At 33.7% G+C, this 16,030-nt stretch overlaps 1 protein-coding gene across 1 annotated transcript in view; it reads left to right on the top strand.

The window, feature by feature from the left end:
• LOC129221466 (membrane-associated guanylate kinase, WW and PDZ domain-containing protein 1-like) overlaps nucleotides 1-16,030 on the top strand; it is a 109,949-nt gene that overhangs the window by 42,464 nt on the left and 51,455 nt on the right. The window contains exons 2-4 of the mRNA XM_054855947.1: nucleotides 3,761-3,874; nucleotides 11,091-11,210; nucleotides 15,414-15,630. Of these exons, the coding sequence (XP_054711922.1) occupies nucleotides 3,761-3,874; nucleotides 11,091-11,210; nucleotides 15,414-15,630 (451 nt within the window). The remainder of the gene's footprint in view (nucleotides 1-3,760; nucleotides 3,875-11,090; nucleotides 11,211-15,413; nucleotides 15,631-16,030) is intronic.

The raw sequence follows: 16,030 nt of genomic DNA, 5'->3' as shown, positions 1-16,030 counted from the left end.
ACACACAAACTAAATAAATATGAAATGGAAAAAAAAAAACAGAACACAATAAAATAAAATAAATAATTTAAATTAAAAATAAATCAATAAATTTTAACCCCCCCCCCCCCATTTTGATGGCGCAATTTGCGCCGTAAACCCTTTCCCCCTTTGTGGGCACCCCTGATCAAATTGTTGGACGCAATATGTTAGTTCTTAAGAAGTAAGATCAAGCGCGAACGTAGGAAAACTGAAACACAAAATATGTTCTTCCTAATTTGTAATTTAAAAACAGAAAAGGAAAAAAAAAAAAGCCATCAAGTTGAACCATTTTTTACACTAATCTTAACGAACTTCGATTTTAAACAGAATATCATGTTAAGGTAGTCATCCAAAGGAGAAATTCATCGCTGCAAATGCAAAAAATGAGAGAAGGTGGTAAAAGTCCGTCATTTGTTTCAAAAATAGAACTTGCCCCCCTCTCAACCTTTTTTGTGTGAAAAATAAAAGGACAAATAAAAAAAAAGTTGTGGATCCGACAAGTTCAGCGAAGATTTTACCAACCAAAAAAGCTCCTAGAGAATCGGACTGTCTCGGAAATTAGGGGGGGGGGAGGACAAGTCAACAGTCAGCACTCCCCTCCCCCATACGCCTGCTTCAAATAGTTGTGTTCCTAAATATTTGCTGGAAAGATAAATTTTATTTTGTGATGAATTTTGTTTCTTATCATTGCTCGACATTTTCTCTTTTTACGGGATACTTTTCTTTTTCGACTTCAAAAACTTGAAAATATTCTTTTGACTTAATTTTTATGATATGTAATGTGTGACAAATTTTCAAAAAGGTCTTTCTGGCTATCTCAATCATTTTGTATAAGCGTAAATTACCCACCCACACCTATACTTAAGTATCTCATAAAACTTACTGTTTGTTCATCCACCAACGAAAATAAACAGCTGACGTAGATCCGAACATTATTACGATGTTGAAAATATCTGGTACAGTTGCTCACAATCTTTTCAACCCGGAGGATATTAAGATGATTCTCGCGGGCCGGAGGACATATACACGTTAAATGTACTTTTTGTTTTTTCTAGATAGCATGGAAAATTGCGAGAAATGAAAAATAATTTCAAGTTAAGAATTATTGTTGTCATCATCACTACTTATTTATTATTAACACAAAGGTCCAACTGCATTTAGTATTTGGCTTTGGAATTATAATTGGTGTATAGAGGATTGGTTATTTTGGAAGGTTACAGACGGGGGAGGGGGGATAGTTTTCTATTTGTAAAATTGAACATAGTAGAAGGCCACATTGATCAGCCCTGCGGACCGTAGGTTGAGCACCGTCAGGTGGGCACAGAAATTTCAGGGCCCCCTTCACAAATGAGTTTTACGGGCCCCGCTCCATATTATTAATCCTTACATCTGTTTATCCCTTATTTTAATAATCCCAGGCTCGGGCCAACAAGTCCCCCCCCCCCAAATTAATTAAATTATAGTAAAAGGAAGTCATGTGATGCACACATCAGCTCGTTTAGTTTTCGTCCCCCTCCCCCCCCCCTTTTTTTCAGTCCCAATCGCCGCCTCTGATTCGATGGGTTGAAATTTCCTGATCCGATCTTTGCTTCCTTTCTTTGAAATGAAATTTCTGACGCATTGTGTGCATGACCCCCCCTAACCATCGTTTTCCGAGAATCGGTTTATGGGTGAGCAACGGAACTTTGCTACTTGGGCCAGCGAAGGGAAGGAAAAACGTGCATTTCTCTCCCTCGCGAGAGCTTTGTGTTGATCTAACGGTTCAGACACCAAATCCAGTCCAACTCTGTGTTGAATATGAAATGATATATTAGACCAATTCTTTTTCTCCGTGGTAAATTAAATATTTTTGACCTCGCTAAATTACTCAGATTGTTTCTAAACATAGACGCTAAAGCAACTCATACTTTGTGTTGATTTATTTTCTTAATTCATCCTCGCCCCCCCCCTCCCCCTCTCCATTCTACTGCTTTGTTTGGCTGATTTCAGTCATAACCTTTACTAGCTGCCCTAGATGCCCCCCCCCCCTCCTCACTTAAGGCCAAATTTTTTAATCAGTGTTGTATTTGATAACATTGCATGGCAAAAAAAACCCCTTAAATGCTTCTAACATTTTTGCCGATTCTTATTTAAAATGACCTCCTAAATACAAATTTGTCCCTCATTTTCGACCCCCCCCCCCTTTTGGAAATGGACACTCCCAATTGTTTCAGTTTTTGACAGTTTTTATTGCCATTATTTTTTATTTGGAGGGAATAGAGCATTGTATCCAGGGGGCTAGGCTCTAGTAGTTTTTCCGGCTCTAGTAATATTGACATTATGCTGCCCCCCTTATTAAATGAAAATAAGAATAATAATATTTTAAAAAAATATATTAATAAGATAAAAATAATTGTAAAGCGCTTAAAATTAAAGTGAGTATCTAGTTAAATTCCAAACTAGATTTTGCATATTCAAGCACTGGTATGTATTTTAAATTATCTTTTTTAACATTAAAGTAGTGCCATTATGGCACTGAAAAAGACATATTTTTAAAAGATTTTTAAGTCATGCAATTTGCTGCCTCGAAAATTAAATCGAATTTCTTTTTAAATTCTGAACATTGTTTTCCGTTTTGCATATCCAAACACTGGTACACACTCTAAATTATTATTATCTTTAGCATTGAAGCAGCAAATTTTATGATGCTGAAACAGATATTCATACTTTTTAAAAGCATGTTTCAATTTCAAAATTTGCCGCCCCTAAAATCTGACACCCTAGGCGGTCGCCTACCCCAAGAGCATTGTATCAATCATAAACATTCTTCTGAGGGGCTAGAGAGGTGGTTCAAAAGCATGAGCATTTGTAGCTAGTTGGGAGACTCACGACATCATGTCTTTTTTATGAGATTATGCTTACGAGAAAAACATCTTGACAAGGAGATGGGAAGAGGTAAGGTGAAGCAGGGGCGGATTTACAGTCTATTCAGGGGGGTGGCAGTGGAAACCCGTCATGTAGGGGGATGCCCCCTCCCTTTATCCGGTATTTTGAATACTAAGAGCCACCTATCGCCCCTCAAAAACTTATAGCCCCCTTGAAGTGTTAAATCTCCCCTTTGGGGGCTATCACCTCAGGGTTGGAAACCACAAACTTTGTTCTAAGTCATAGCAAAATGTATTATCATACCAGTATATTGTAGCCCATGGAAGAAAAAAGTTGGAAGACACATATAGAAATATAAAAATTATTTAAATTCAAAAAAAAGGGGGTGGGGAGGCATGAGTTTAGGTTCAAATTAAAAAGTGGGTAATGCTGTCCATCCTCGACTACACTAACTGTGTAAACTTAATATAAAGCAAATTTGTGGAATGTACTTAATTGAAATTAGTAGCGATAGCTAGTAATTCCGTCAATTCTATACTATTGGTTTTAGAAAATGTAGGTCATGGAGGGGGCGGTCACTCCCCCCCCCCCTAGTAAATCCGCCACTGAGGTGAAGTGTGACAGTTTGTGATAAAAGGGGGAAGGGGAGTCACAAATGTTGAAACAAAGTGTGTCATCATTCATGGAGAGCTCCAAAGATCAAATAACGATGTATTTTGGAAGAAATATAAAAAAAAAAAATAATAGTTTCTCAAAAGTTAATGTGAAAACGATTTATCATCACTTGGTAATTGTGTGCACTTGTACGAAAATTGTTTCAGTGTATGCTTCATTTCAGTGTGACTAAGAATTAAAATTTCTTTCTTTCCCTCAGGTTATTTGGGCAAGGATCTCCGGCAGCACTTGAACACCAGGTTCCCCAAGAATTCTCCGGACTGTGAATTGCAAAATACCGTTCGAGATAACCTGTACCTGAGAACTGTGCCATGTAAGTGCTAAGTGTGATTTCCTAGAGTACAAATTACTACTACATATATTACCAATTACTACTACAAATTACTACTACAAATTACTACTACAAATCACTACTACAAATTACATGTTCTAGAAAATATTTAGAAAGGTGACCATTGCAAAACATTTTTATTTGCTAAATTTTAGCAGATTCATGCTTTTGTTTCAAAGTTGAAATGTTTAACTCGAAGGACTACAGTTGACGCTATAGATTTTACAAACATTTATGATTTTAAGAGCTATTTGTTAGCTCCGAAAAAATCTTCCATCAAAACAGTGTAGTTTTTCATTCTTTTTACTTCTTTTTATGAAAAAGGAAATATTGTATTTGAAAAAAATTTTAACTCAAAAATTGACCTTAATTTCCATTTTGCTCACCCCCGAATGAATGTTAAGTTTTTTTTTCCGACTTGGCCACATGTGGATAAGTGCCTAAGAAGGTATAGACACGCAAAATATCCATTTTGATGATTCCCAAGTTAATTACAACGAGTTGAGTTTTCTCGTAAAATCCGCATGCAATTATGTGCATATGTATCTCGCATAACTCAAAAACAGTATATCCTAGAAAGTTGAAATTCAGTATGTAGACTCCTAGTCTAAGTACTAGTCTACAGATCTAGTTGTGCACCTCCAATTTTGGTTGCATTCGGGTGTTTCTAAAGGGGTCTTTTGTCCCTTTTGGGGGGAGGGGGAATCATTGTTAATTTCGATATAAACTCAAGTGTTGTTAATTTCGATATAAACTCAAGTGGTGTTATAATTTGGCAGACACTTGGTGATATATCGCCAGTCTTTTGTTCACCATGGCGAATTTTTTTTATTTTTAAATCTGGTTTCGATTTGGCCACTGTTGGTGATATTTAGAGAGTAAATTATTAAATCGCATTAAAACTGCAAATAATGGGGAAATGACACTAAATTGGAGTAAAAGAAAGTCATGTGATGCGCACATCAGCTCGTTTATGACGTGAAAATGGGAGAAATCTTTCCTTTACAAACTTAATGTTGAGCCAGAAGACATTTTTTCTCGAGCATTTCAGCACCAGGAATTGGAAATCTTACCTTAGATAAAATTAAAAGATCATCCCTTTCATTAAAATTGTAATTTTGTCTTCATTTATCTTTTCCTCTATTTTTATGAAACAAATCAGTTGGTTTAAAAGTGGTGTTTATCTTGCCATCTGAAACTCTGAATCTCTGCACTTACAAAACTTTGTTTTTAAAGAGGCAAAAAAAAAAAAAGTAAAAGATATTGAATCGTATCGATTGAACTTGGCATGGATACGTGTACCATGCAGTATAGTTTTTATTTTACGAAGTCTTGTTTTTAACCTCCGACACACGAAGGAAGGGGGTTATAAGTTTGACGTATCTGTGTGTCTGTCTGTGGCACTCTAGCACCTAAACGGATGGACCGATTTTGAAAAAAAAAAATGTTCGAAAGGAGAGTTGATCGAGAGTGTTCTTAGCTAGGTTGCATCTTTGGATGACATTAGTTAACAAATATATTAAAAACCTCTTGAATGTTTTTCACGATTTTTACAAAGAAAACATAGTTAAAAAAAATTTGAATTTAATGACAAAATAAAGAATTTTTTCCCTGTGTCTGATAGAATGTGTTTGGAACTTCCATGTTGCATGGAACTCGAATTACAACTTTTTTAAAAGCACATTTTAATAACGGCTAAGCCTTTATTCACGCGATGGATCACTGAATTCAATGTTGCCTGACAAGGAAATTAAAAGCAATGATTTAAAATTTCTATCTGTTGCCAGTTTCTATTTGTTCACAAATAAAATAATTGAAATTGATTTTTAATAGTATAAGGCTTGTAAAAGGATTTTCAATTTTCCATCTTGTTTCTACAGTTGCGACTCAGTTGGGGGTTATTTAAATTTTCAATTTTATAATAGCTTGTTACAGACATTTTTTGTGGTCCCGAGAAGTTTGCACAATTGAGCGTCAACTGTATTTAGAGACATGGTAGCTTTGAGTGAACCTTTTAACTTCCATTATGACCCATATGTATCCCAAGTTCAAGTTTCCTTATGATTTTGCTCCTTTGAAATTTTTTTAAGAATTAAATAGAAACATTTTACACTAATAAATAACCAAAGAATTATTAAATAATTCAAGTATGACATAATCAGGGGTGCCCTCCTGGGGGGGTCATGGTGCAGACTGCGCCATTGAAATTTTTAGGGGGTTGTTTTGAGGGGTATTTTTTCCTATTTGGGGGGGGGGGGGATCATCCCTGACATAGTATAGGATTTTTAATCGACTTTAGTTAGCTAGATTGCTAATTTGTTTAGAAAAAAGGATGGTTCTTTCTTCAATTTTGTTTTGAAAGTTTTTGAACACCGTTTTAATTATCATCCCACCAAAATTTTCCCACAGCATAATCAAACTTAAACATTGTATTCTTATTCTCTTATTCAGACTTGCAAACATTAAACTTTTGAAAAGTTAAATGTTTTTCTCTGGAAGAATGCACTTCCTGAGGTAAATTAAGCAGCTTTTGTGTGACGGTGTGCGACAGTGAGGTCTTACAACTTTATTTGAATTAAAAATAATCTTAAAGAATTCGTTGTGGGCAATTAAGTGTACCAAATTGGGTCTTTCAAACTTTTTGGCCGAAGGCCCAGATTTTAAAATTTCTTGCAACTTGCAGGTCAATACCATGATAGAGATGTTCATCACCCAATATGTATTTCAGAATCAGAGACAACGTTTCATATTAAAACAAATGTGTGTAATTATGTTTTGAAATAAGTGTTATAATGGCATTGCACGAAATTAGAAACAAGTTTCAAGTTTTATGTCAAATCTTCATATATAATCTGCTAGATGTTGGATTAATCAACACGGGAAGTAAAAGAATTGCGTCTTTTAAGATTCTGAGCTAACATTAATTAATGATTAGGCTAAAACAGAAAATAATCAAGATCAGTTAAAAATTGACTCAAATTGGTTCATTTGGGTAGCTAACAACTCCAGGACATTGAAACTTCTAATTTAATTGTGGTTCATTATTTATTCGCAAAAAAATTAAAATCTCTGCCTCTTAGAAACATTTTATATATCCTTATCAAGTACCTTATTGACTTAACAACATTCTTCATTGTCTTTCTCCAGTACCTAGCCATTTTCAATAGAGGTCTTGGTCTTACTGTCCTTATTTTCTAATGAAACAAAATCAAAAAAATTATGATGAATTTTTTTTAATGTTAGATTAAGAGAGAATACCGGAGCTGAATAACAAGACATTATGGTATTGAGTGTTTTAACAATTGATAAAATAAGTTTTTTTTATAATATTCAATTTGAGTTAGAAAATGCTTTCTAGGATTATCAAGAAAAGATTTAGAAATGGACTTTGTGAAGTAGTATTGATTTTAAATTAGAAATTATTGTGCTCTCAAAATGTTGCAGTCTCTTGAAAAGTTAGATGCACGTTATTTCATGTTTCATGTAATTTTATAAGTGTAGGATATTCATCATGCTGTGTGAACCTTTTCTAATCTCTCTGGAACCAAAATAATGCTAAATTTGCTGTTGTCTTAAGTTGTAAGATGAAAGTTTGAATTATTCGGTTTGACGCCAAAAATAAAAAAATTTGCAATGTATTCTTCACATTTTAATGCATTGAGGAGAGCTCATAAGCAACAGCAGTGGCGTCACTATGGGGGGGGGGGGGCTGCCCCAAGTGTCACCCATCTGAGGAGTGACACCATAAGGGGAATTGCAATTTTTTTTTAAAATATGAAGCTAAAATGCATTTTTAAGACTACAGATTTGAAAATTTTGCGTGGGACAAACCAGACTTAGATAAAATGAAAAGCTTTCTGAAAACACTCTAATCCTAACTAAAATTTTCTGCAAATAATTATTTTATCTAATTCACCCTTGAATGCAGAGTTAAATGTATATTCAAATATGAAAGAGACAAAAAAAAAAAAAAAAAAGCTTTAAATCATTTAATTTTTTTACAGTAAAATGTAGTTTGTGCTTGTTTTTCACCAACTGAAGAAAACTGCCGAAACAATTATTATTTTTTTCACATATGTGTTTTAAAAGGCTTTTGGAGAAAGGCTTTAACAGAAATAAACTGGGATTTTTTTTAAAAAATCCCTTTATTTATTTATTTACTTAATGTTAGCAGTCTGAAAAAAATTTCTGCAGAGTCAAAAATTTTCTGCGAACATCGTTCACGCAATCGTCTATATTATTCAAGACTGGGAGAAACCCCCAGACTGCCATCCTTATTTGTTTTTTTGTACAATAGCCCACAAAATTTCGTTACAACACAAATTTTTCTGAAAATTTAATGTTTACATATTTTTTTTTTTTCTTTTCCATCTGTAGAAAAAGGGGGGGGGGGTGACAGCACAAAGTACTGCCCTGGGTGTCACCCATGTTAGGTACGCCACTGGAAACAGTGACCAGCTGGTCCCGGATCATGAAAACATCTAGTGGACCAGCAGAATATAAATTTTGGTGGTCCTTGAGACCAGAGCAATTATTACTATTTTTACTTCCTTTTACAAAAAAGGAAGTATTGTATTCGCGAAAAAATTTTCACTCAAAAATCGCCCTTAATTTCCATTTTGCTCACCCCCAAATGAATGTTGAGTTTTTTTTCGATTCGACCACATGCGGAAAATTGCCTAAGAATGTATAGACACGCGAAATATCCATTTTGACCATCACCGAGGTAATTACAACGACTTTTCTCGTGACGTCTCTATGTATGTGCGTATGTATCTCGCATAACTCAAAAATGGTATGTCCTAGAAAGTTGAAATTTGGTACATAGACTCGTAGTGGGGTCTAGTTGTGCACCTCCCCTTTTGGTTGCTTTCGGATGTTCCTAAGGGGGTCTTTTGCACCTTTTTGGGGGGAAATCATTGTTAATTTCGATGCAAACTCAAGTGGTGTTATAATTTGGCGGTCACTTGGCGATATATCGCCAGTCTTTTGGTTGCCAAGTTTTGTCGCCAACTTGGCGAAAAATTTGGCGATTTTTTTTTATTTTTAAATCTGCTTTCAATGTGGCCATTGCTAGTGATATTTAAAGAGTTAGAGAGAGAATCCCATTAAAATTGCAATAATAGGGAAATAGCATTAAATTGGTGTAAAAGGAAGTCATGTGATGCACACATCAGCTCGTTATTATTATTTCAAAAATTACTCTAACATTTTTTGAGGTTGTCGAAAGTCTGCTTTCCAAGAATCTGCATTTTAAGATATTTCCGCAGCGTTAAAAGATATGGTTTTGGCCAACTATTTTCAGGGTTCGTACGGGTCATGGAAATCCTGGAAAGTCATGGGAAAAAAAAATAAGCAAATTTCAGACCTGGAAAATTGAAATTTTCACTGATGGTCATGGAAGTTTATTTCAAGTCATGGAAAAATGTCCTGGACAAAGAGAAAGTAACAGTAACTAAAAGAGCATTAGAAATCTTGAGTGATTTAACAATATATAACACATAAAAGCTATTAAAAGTGGATAATTGAACAACCCCAAAATCAAATCTGAATTTTGAAATCTCGTTACATCCACTTCTGTCGCAGCCACTTGCCTTTTTTTGCGAGGTGATTTTGCTGCTTGAGCATCACTCATTTTGAATTTACTATTATTTTCAACATTTCTTATGTTTTATATTCTGTATAGAAGCGAACTTGCACGTTCCTGGTTTTGCCACGCCCACTCAAAAAACACAATTCAATTGCATCAAAGTTCGTTTCCATCACTCTTAAAAACTTGATTGTTGAATTTATCAGAGTTTATCGTATTTTGTTGAAAGTTTTAGAGAGTAAAGATCTTTAGCCAGGCAATAGAAGACAGAAAAAGGGGAATTCTAATGCTCTAAACATTAGTGCCCATACATACGGCCTGCTAAACTAATCCATGCGCCCCACTGCTACGTTCAATGTCAGGAATCAAACATTATGTTCTGGAATTTCTGGACCTATTAATTTATATGCATTTGAAAATGTGCAAATTAATAAACAAAGCAAGTACTTTTGAATCAGAAGATTTATTCACTACTGAATTTTTTTTTTTTTTTGTATAAATATCTGGTTCTAAAACATAAAAAACTAAACTCTGCGGCTTTACTTTACAGAACCAAAATACTGTCAAGTTATAAAGATGGTTAAATGCACTGTTGACACTAAAAGACAACGTTTGTATCAAATTTATTGAAACTTAGTGATGACTCATTCAACCTTTGTCCCATTCATTATCATTCTGCCTATTAAAACAAACATATTAGACATTTAAGCATCATCATATTCGATTCAGTGCATTTTTACTTTACTTAAATTTATATGGTAAAAACAAATAAGAAGTGTACACTGATATTTTTTCCGTTGTGAGTAAGTGCTTCAATGATGCAGTGGCATTCATGTAGAAGTTTTGCTGATGCTCATTTCCAAAAAATTGGCAAGTTTTATATTAAATAGTGCTGGTCTCTTCGTATAACAAGGTCATGAAAATTTTTATTGAACTCATGAAAAAGTCTTGGAAAAGTCATGGAATTTTTTAATCGAAATAGAGTATGAACCATGTATTTTCCCACTCCTAAAAGCAACAACAGAGATAAAATTTTGATAGCTAAATTCAGTGACCAGTATTGATGTGGTTTCAGAAAGATGCCCATGCTGATTCTTGTTCTTCCCCGTTAGTCTCTGTCATGGGCGCCCATATGCAAAATTTTAAGGGGGGCTCAGATATTTTCCCCATGGTTTAGTAGGATATTTTCCCCATAAAAACCGATTTCAGTACAGATTAGTGTCATTAAAGTTTGACATTTTTAACAAATTATTCTTTAATGGCTGGAGCAGAAATGTTTTTACATTTTTGCAAAGAAAAAAGCACTAAAAGCAAGGAACTTCTAATACCTAAGGGGGGGCGGGGGCTTGAGCCCTCCCTTGCCCCCCTATATGGGCACCCTTGGTCTCTGTTAAGAATGACTGATATTGACTGTTTATGATGTTTATTAATGCTTTGAAAAGATCTGTCTTTTTTTCTTTTTCTCTTCCTTTATTTAAAACCGGAATGGACCACCAAAAGTGTGTAAGGATCAGAAATTTTGTAGTTACTAGTTTGTGGAACCAGTGACTTACTTTTCCAAATTTCTACCAATGCTAATTATTCGGAAAATTCTTACTTCCTTTCCAGGTACAACTCGAGCCCCCAGAGAAGGGGAAGTGGATGGGGTAGACTACACCTTTCTCAGCGTTGATGAGTTTATGCAACTGGAACGTTCCGGCAACCTTCTTGAAAGTGGAATCTATGAAGGTAATTTTCTTTTTGATGCTTCGGAAAGAAAAATGACTTTGTATATACAGTTAACCCTCGTTTATCGCGGTTAATTCGTTCCAGACTTTACCTCGATCACTGAATTTCTGCGAAGTAAGATTCTGTATTTATAAACCAAATATTTTCCTAATTAGAGCGCACGAAACTTACTTTACGACAACTTGAATAGGTTTCTGACATAGTTAGAGCCCTCTAGACATGAAACAGCATCCTTTGCCACCATTACATTTGTATTACTTAATATATTGCACAAAATTAGACGAAATATATATCACATCGTTAATCATTGAGAAATAAACTACACACACACACACACATGAAGTTCTTACAATCTAACTACTAATCTATGAAAATAGCTCAACTGATGAATTAATTGCCAGTTAGTGACCGTATGAGCCCCTGTTCTTCCTCCCTACATTTATCCTCATTAAAGGTATTAAGTATACACTGTATACACGCCACAGAAGAACTCAGCTTACTTAAAAAGACATGCATTGTTATTCTTTTGTAGGAAAAAGTTTACACGAGCGCATGCAAAAGGATAGTTACTGAATTTGAAAAAAAAAACTGAAAAAACCGTGAAGTAGTGAAGCTGCGAAAGTTGAAGCTCAAAGTGGCAAGGGATGACTGTATAGTGTTTCTCCCAGGCTTTTCAGGAGGTGCTGTGCTGCACCCTGCCCAGGGTTTGAAAATATTGGAAATATACGATATTTTGATATGTATCCGATATTTTCGATCAGCACAAACTAGTCTTCAAAATAGTGAATCCATTATCAAATCGCTCTTTGTTTTCTTATATTGTTATTACAATATGTAGACTTAAAATTAAGGTTTCTCTCATTACTTATATCTAATATTTCATTTTACATTTTTGTCAATTTTTAGTGGAGTTCATTTAGCATGAGCTGTTTTACTCATTTTGCTTTACACAGTTGTGGGATTCAGAAATAAAAAATATGCATTAGTCGGTGCTCACGGCACAGTCATAAGACATATTCTTTTTTTTTCTTCTGACTAGTGTTTAATGTTTAATTGGGCACTTTTAATATGAATTAAAATTGTTACATCACTTATAATGTTATGAATATAAAATAAGAAAAGAATATTATATTAAAATACTTAAAATACACCACCAGCTCAGTTATCAAAATATTATATTACTTTGTTATATCAATGATGTATTAGTACGTCATAAAAAATATAGTACATAACTTTTCAGTTATTTTTAATATTAAATGAACAATATTACTACAATTAATATAATTTTTATATTGGAAATACCGTAGTTGAAGAAATAAATACAGTGAAACTTCGGTAAGTCGAACTTCAAGGAGTCGAAAACTTCCATTAGCCGAAGTGAAACTTGATTTCGGTCTAACTGAATTAATGTTATTTATTTTCAATAAGTCGAATTTTGTTGAGTCGAAATAATCGATAAGCCGAATTTTATTTTTTATTTCATGATTTTCGTTAGGTTTTCCTTGCAAACAAACGTAGCTTCTTTAATTGAAGTCATCATTTACCCCATAAAGTATGAACAAGAAGAAAAGCATCAAAAGGCGTCTGAACGAAGTGAATCTAATAAATCTCTGACATAAATTTACAAAATGATTGAAACTGTTTTCCAGAAAAAAAAGGAACATTCAATCAAGCACGGATTTTATGGATTTTGTTGCAGTTGATTACGGAATTTAAGTCATAGAGTATGCAACTGATGATGATATTTTATCGTGTATGAGTGAAAATAGTGAAAACATTTCTGGTGTTGAAGAGAAGGAAGAACTTCAGCTAGGGTGGTAAAATTACCTTATATTTCAAGATCCAGCAGATGAATGCGGGTTTTCATAGGCCATAGTAATTATGTTACATGTTCATTATACCAAGTAGATTTATAATCTCCTTGATAAATTAATATGTCAAATTTTGGTCTGATTGTAAGTTTAATGAGTTTCAGTGGTAGTATTTTATTTTATTCTATAGTTTTGTTTTTGATGAGCCTAACTTTCGATACCTCATTCTTTTCGCTTTCCCTATGACTTCGACTTATCGAAGTTTCACTGTTTCAAAATAGCATGATTTTCGCAATAAATATCGGATATATATCATGATATATATCAACTGATATCTATTGGCAAACCCTGTCCCTTGAGCCCCCCCCCCCCCCCAAAAAAAAAAACCCTTTGATGCCTCCTTTTCAATGTGTTCCCCTTTGAAGTTGAAAACAATACTTGATTATAAAAGCAAATTTTTTTTAAAGGCGGAATTCCCGCTAGCCTGCTTACTCTGTTGGAATAATTTTTTTTTTTTTTTTTTTCAAAAATTAATTAATTTTAATTTTTGATTTGAAAATTTGTTTTTACTCTATATTTTTCCACGAAACTTACACATTTCAACATATTCTTTACAATTTTTTTGAAGCAAGGATCAATTTTTAAATGAACATTTTGCTATTTTAAATATTCATCTTCTCATTAATAGATTTGACTTTGATTTGAATATGAATTCATATAATGTAATGATACTGTTCAAATTTACTCAACAATTATGTTAATGCAGGGTTTAAGCTGAACTCAAAAGAATTTTAGCAAAAAAGCTAAAATTGGAAAGGGGGGGAAAATGCCTTAGCAAAATGCTAAAATGAAAGATTAATGAATATTTGCATATCTTTTTTTTTCATGCCTCAATGTGTTTCTTCTCCACTTGATAATTGCATTCAAAATTCAGTCGTGATATCTTTAAAGAAATAAATACACAATAGCTTTTTTTTTTAAACTTTTGACAGTAAAATTTAAAATTTTTGTTCTTGAGGGGACACAAGTTTGATTTTTCAAATGATGTAAGTCCCTCCCCCCGCCCCATCCTACTAATGTGTTTATAAGAAAAATATAATACCCTTTATATTTTTCTATAAACACATTTAGCAATGTTGAACTTAATAGTAATTTAATCATCTTGGAAAGATTTGTAATAAGATGAAGTTGAAGTCACCATGCTTACTTCTTTTCTTGTACATGGTTTTTTACATTATTTTACTTTTTTTTTTTTTTTGAGTAAAAAAGTGAAAATGCCTTGCTTGACTTTTGCAGGGGTCGAAGTGGTCCTATATATCCTATATTTCCTATATTTTCAAAAAAAGTATGAAAATCGTCCTATATTTCCTATATTTTTGGAAAATGTCCTATATTTCCTATATTCCTGTTTTTTATCCAATTTATTTCTTTAAAACAACAGTAAATAAACTATCTGACTTCGGATTTTTCGTCGAAAGTACGTGTGCAAACGAATTTCAAATTAAAAAAACGCAACTCACTAAATCCTGCAACAGGCATCTTCTCTCATTGGCTACAGCAATATGACGTCACTGTAGTGGGTGGAGTTTCGAGAACGAATTCTGAAGTTGGTTTTAGAATTTTGCGTTTGGCAACAGCAGTTTGCTTTGTTTTCCAGCGTGATTTTTCGGTTTTTGTTTTCGCAGGTATATTTGTTTTTAGTTCATTTTCTGATCGGAATGTTCTAATAGTCTTTTTGCAATCTTTTCTTTTTGTAAAATTTTATAGCACAAAATATCTATATTTGTGCTACAAAGCATTGGTTATTTCCTGTTAGTTCTCAACACAAAGACGGTTTTTATTTATTTATATAAGCTATGTTTGTGACACTTCTATCCCTGCAAAAATTGTGAGTTGCTGTGTTAATTATCAATAAATTTCCCTTCGTTCTTTTTTTTTTTTTTTTTTCTACAAAGTACACTTTTTTCAAAAATTATTCTTTAAACTACAGGAAAGTCATTTCAGGTGTAAGTTATAATTTTGTTTGAAGGTTTTTTTTTAAAATAAAATCCTTGATAAGAATAAATAAATAATATGTATGTATTATTTCTTTTTTCATAGCGAAACTATTCATATAATGTGTCCTATATTTGTCCTATATTTTTTGTGGAAAATGTCCTATATGTGACAAGTCGATCACTTCTACTCCTGCTTTTGTAACCGAGATAGCATTTTTGCATTTTGGGAAAAATGTGACTGTAGCAAAAACCTTAATGTTACATTTTAGTAGGATATAAAAATGTAAAACTCTGGAATTGCTTAAAATTTTCAGTATCGGCTACTGTGCATCGATCTGCTTTCCAATAAATGTATGGTGTACAGGCGAAAAAATTCAATGCCCTGTCTTTAACAGGAAACCATTACGGAACTCCGAAACCCCCAGAAGAATGTCCGCTGTCGAACTCCCGTCCCAGTAATTACAGCAACAACAACAGTAACATCATCCCTGGCATTCATCCTTCATCCGAGGGCAAGAGACGAAGAAACAGGTCCAGTGTCGAAGCTATGACTGCCAAGACGGAACAGAATGAGTCTTCGGGATTCGATCATCCATCGAAAGGCAGCACACAGTAAGATTTTTTTTTTACCATCTTAGAATGACGTATCCATTTAGCTTACAGCTGATGTTGCTCATGCAAGGTACAGTGAAACCTGTGTAAGTTGACCACTTGCGGTGCAGTACTGTGGTGGTCAACTTACACAGGTGGTCAACTTATAAAGGGTGGTAATGATTTTTTTTTTTTTTTTTTTTTTGTCATTTCTTGCACCATGTTTTCACTTTTTGACTAATTGACCCTTACTCTTTCTGTTTAACTCACTTTTATTGTTTAATATTACTTTGAAACAATAATTAAAAATGTTATTCAAATATTTTTGTTTTTTCTCCCTTGTTTTTTACTATATTAGACACTAGTTTTAGAAATTCCATATGTGTCTGCTAATTTTCTCTGACTTTCTCCCTTTTCAATT

This window comes from Uloborus diversus, chromosome 4 (assembly GCF_026930045.1).
Source record: "Uloborus diversus isolate 005 chromosome 4, Udiv.v.3.1, whole genome shotgun sequence".
In the NCBI taxonomy this organism is placed as follows: domain Eukaryota; kingdom Metazoa; phylum Arthropoda; class Arachnida; order Araneae; family Uloboridae; genus Uloborus; species Uloborus diversus.
The sequence above is the reverse complement of the archived record's forward strand: the minus strand, read 5'-3'. Positions and strand labels throughout refer to the sequence as shown.